The 1997-nt window shown below is 41.8% G+C and overlaps 1 protein-coding gene across 1 annotated transcript; it reads right to left on the minus strand.

Annotated features, from left to right (window-relative positions):
• Nucleotides 1-100: 100 nt before the first annotated feature.
• Nucleotides 101-1983, minus strand: LOC147819665 (butyrophilin subfamily 2 member A1-like). Its single transcript, XM_087171986.1, has 3 exons — nt 1309-1983; nt 990-1088; nt 101-861 (listed from the first exon to the last, which is right to left on the minus strand). Exons 1-3 carry the CDS (start codon nt 1664-1666, stop codon nt 671-673), a joined length of 648 nt encoding a protein of 215 aa, XP_087028112.1. The 5' UTR covers nt 1667-1983; the 3' UTR covers nt 101-670.
• Nucleotides 1984-1997: the final 14 nt, after the last annotated feature.

Below are 1997 nucleotides of genomic sequence, written 5' to 3' on the forward strand. Positions count from 1 at the left end.
ATCTCCGTAGATGAGGATGAATAAAACCCGTCTGTGTGGATGAAACCACGTTACAGGAGCCACTGACTCTGAAGACAATAATTATGAGCAACAACAATGATGCAAAAGAAATAAAACATTTATTTACAGCAAAAGCAATTAGAGCATAAATACAGATACAGGTGGTTACTGAAAAAACTCTTTATTCTTTATCACATTAAATTCTTATAAAAATGCTATAACACATATATTTATATGATATATATATATATATATAAAACAGTCCTGATTAGAAACATCACATAATCTTTAATGGATGATGTTTACCATGATTTTATTTTGGAGTCATTACAGTTGAGGCTGTTGATCTTATCTGGGCTCAATTAGTCATGAAACAAAGATTTTAAAACGCAATGAATGTTCTTAAAACCATGTTAATATGCAGCTTATTACAATTCAATGTCCAGCAGCAACAATAAATCAGCACATTTAAAACACACACACACACACACACACACACACACACACACACACACACTTCCTGATTACCAACAACGTCTGTTCCCATTTCATTTGTATCACACGGAGGTTTAATGTCACTTAGTTCAGTAGAAACTTTGGGAATCTGCTTTTTATCCGTCAGGTAGTGAATGGTTGTTGTTCTCGCTCCAGCAGCATCCCTCCACCACCACTACACCTCTGACAGGATGTTTAACAAGCTGTTTCTGCAGAGTTCTCCAGGTTCTCCAGGTTCTCCTCCTCCTCTTCCTCCTCCTCCTCCTCCTCTTCCTCCTCCTTCTCCTCCTCCTCTTCCTCCTCCTCCTCCTCCCTCCTTCTCTACTTCCTGCTCCCTTCTTCCCCTCAGCCTCTCCACACTCCTCCCTGAGAGAGAAAAGCAGTTGGTGACACTTGTTAAAGGATGTTTGTGTTACACACATCTGTTTTTAGTTTTTACACTTTTCTTCAATCTTTGATTTTATTAATGTGAAATATTAGATTTTCAGACTCACTGATGGTTCCACGTTTCACCAGGACGATAATAATAATAATAATAAGAACAGGAACAAGAACTCCACCAACAACGGCACCGACATTCACCGTCTCAGCATCTGAAGGAAAATCAGAAAGTGTCCAGATGAGACGAAGAACAGTTTCTCTACAACAGTTTCCTAGAGAATTTTTCACTGTTTCAAGCGAGAAACAAACTGTTTAATCACTTTTTTAAATCACGTGTTTTATTCAGGAACAAACTTCTTCACTATCTGTGATAAATACTGAATGAAATAAATCCTAAAATGTCCTGTACAGCAGTAAAGTCCTCATGCTTACCAACGTTAAGGACAGTGGTACAACCAGCTCTCAGCTCTGGGACAAAACATTGGTACAGTCCACTGTCCTCCAGCTGAACTGAGGAGATCTGCAGTGTCATGATTCCTCTGCTCAGGTCTTCATGGATGAGAGTTGTTCTGTGTCTGTATCGCTCCGTCTGTGGATCAGTGAGGTCCTTTCCACTTCGATAGACGTGGACGACCTCCTCGAGGTCAGTTCTCCTAACATCCAGTGTATAATCCTCCAGGTTGACCCGGGGATCCAGATCAAACCTAAGTGTAACATCATCACCTTCGTCTGCCTGGATCGTCTCAGTCGGACACTTGACACGATGCTGTGCTGCAGAGACAAACGACATTGAGACGGTTTAAACTTCAGGTGTGAAATATGTTTGTAGATATGTAGAGAAGCAGCTGTGGCCTGAGTCTCCTGTGATCCAAGAGTCCAGTCAAATATCTTTAGCCATGTCTCCCAGGCGTAAAGTCTGCAGTCTGTGACGTGGTTCTCTGAATGAACATGAAAACCCCTGGCAGCTCTCACTGTGAGTAAATCACCTGGCAGGTAAAACCAAAGCTCACACACATGCGCACGCGCAACTCCGCCTCTATGATTCCTGTGATTTCGTGTCTTGGTTTCACTTCATGGAGCATGAAGTCTCGGATCTGTTTCCACCGTGAGACGCAGAGGAC

Source organism: Seriola lalandi, unplaced genomic scaffold (assembly GCF_002814215.2).
Source record: "Seriola lalandi dorsalis isolate HSWRI2012SDOR001 ecotype SW California unplaced genomic scaffold, Sedor1 jcf7180002050848, whole genome shotgun sequence".
In the NCBI taxonomy this organism is placed as follows: Eukaryota; Metazoa; Chordata; class Actinopteri; order Carangiformes; family Carangidae; genus Seriola; species Seriola lalandi.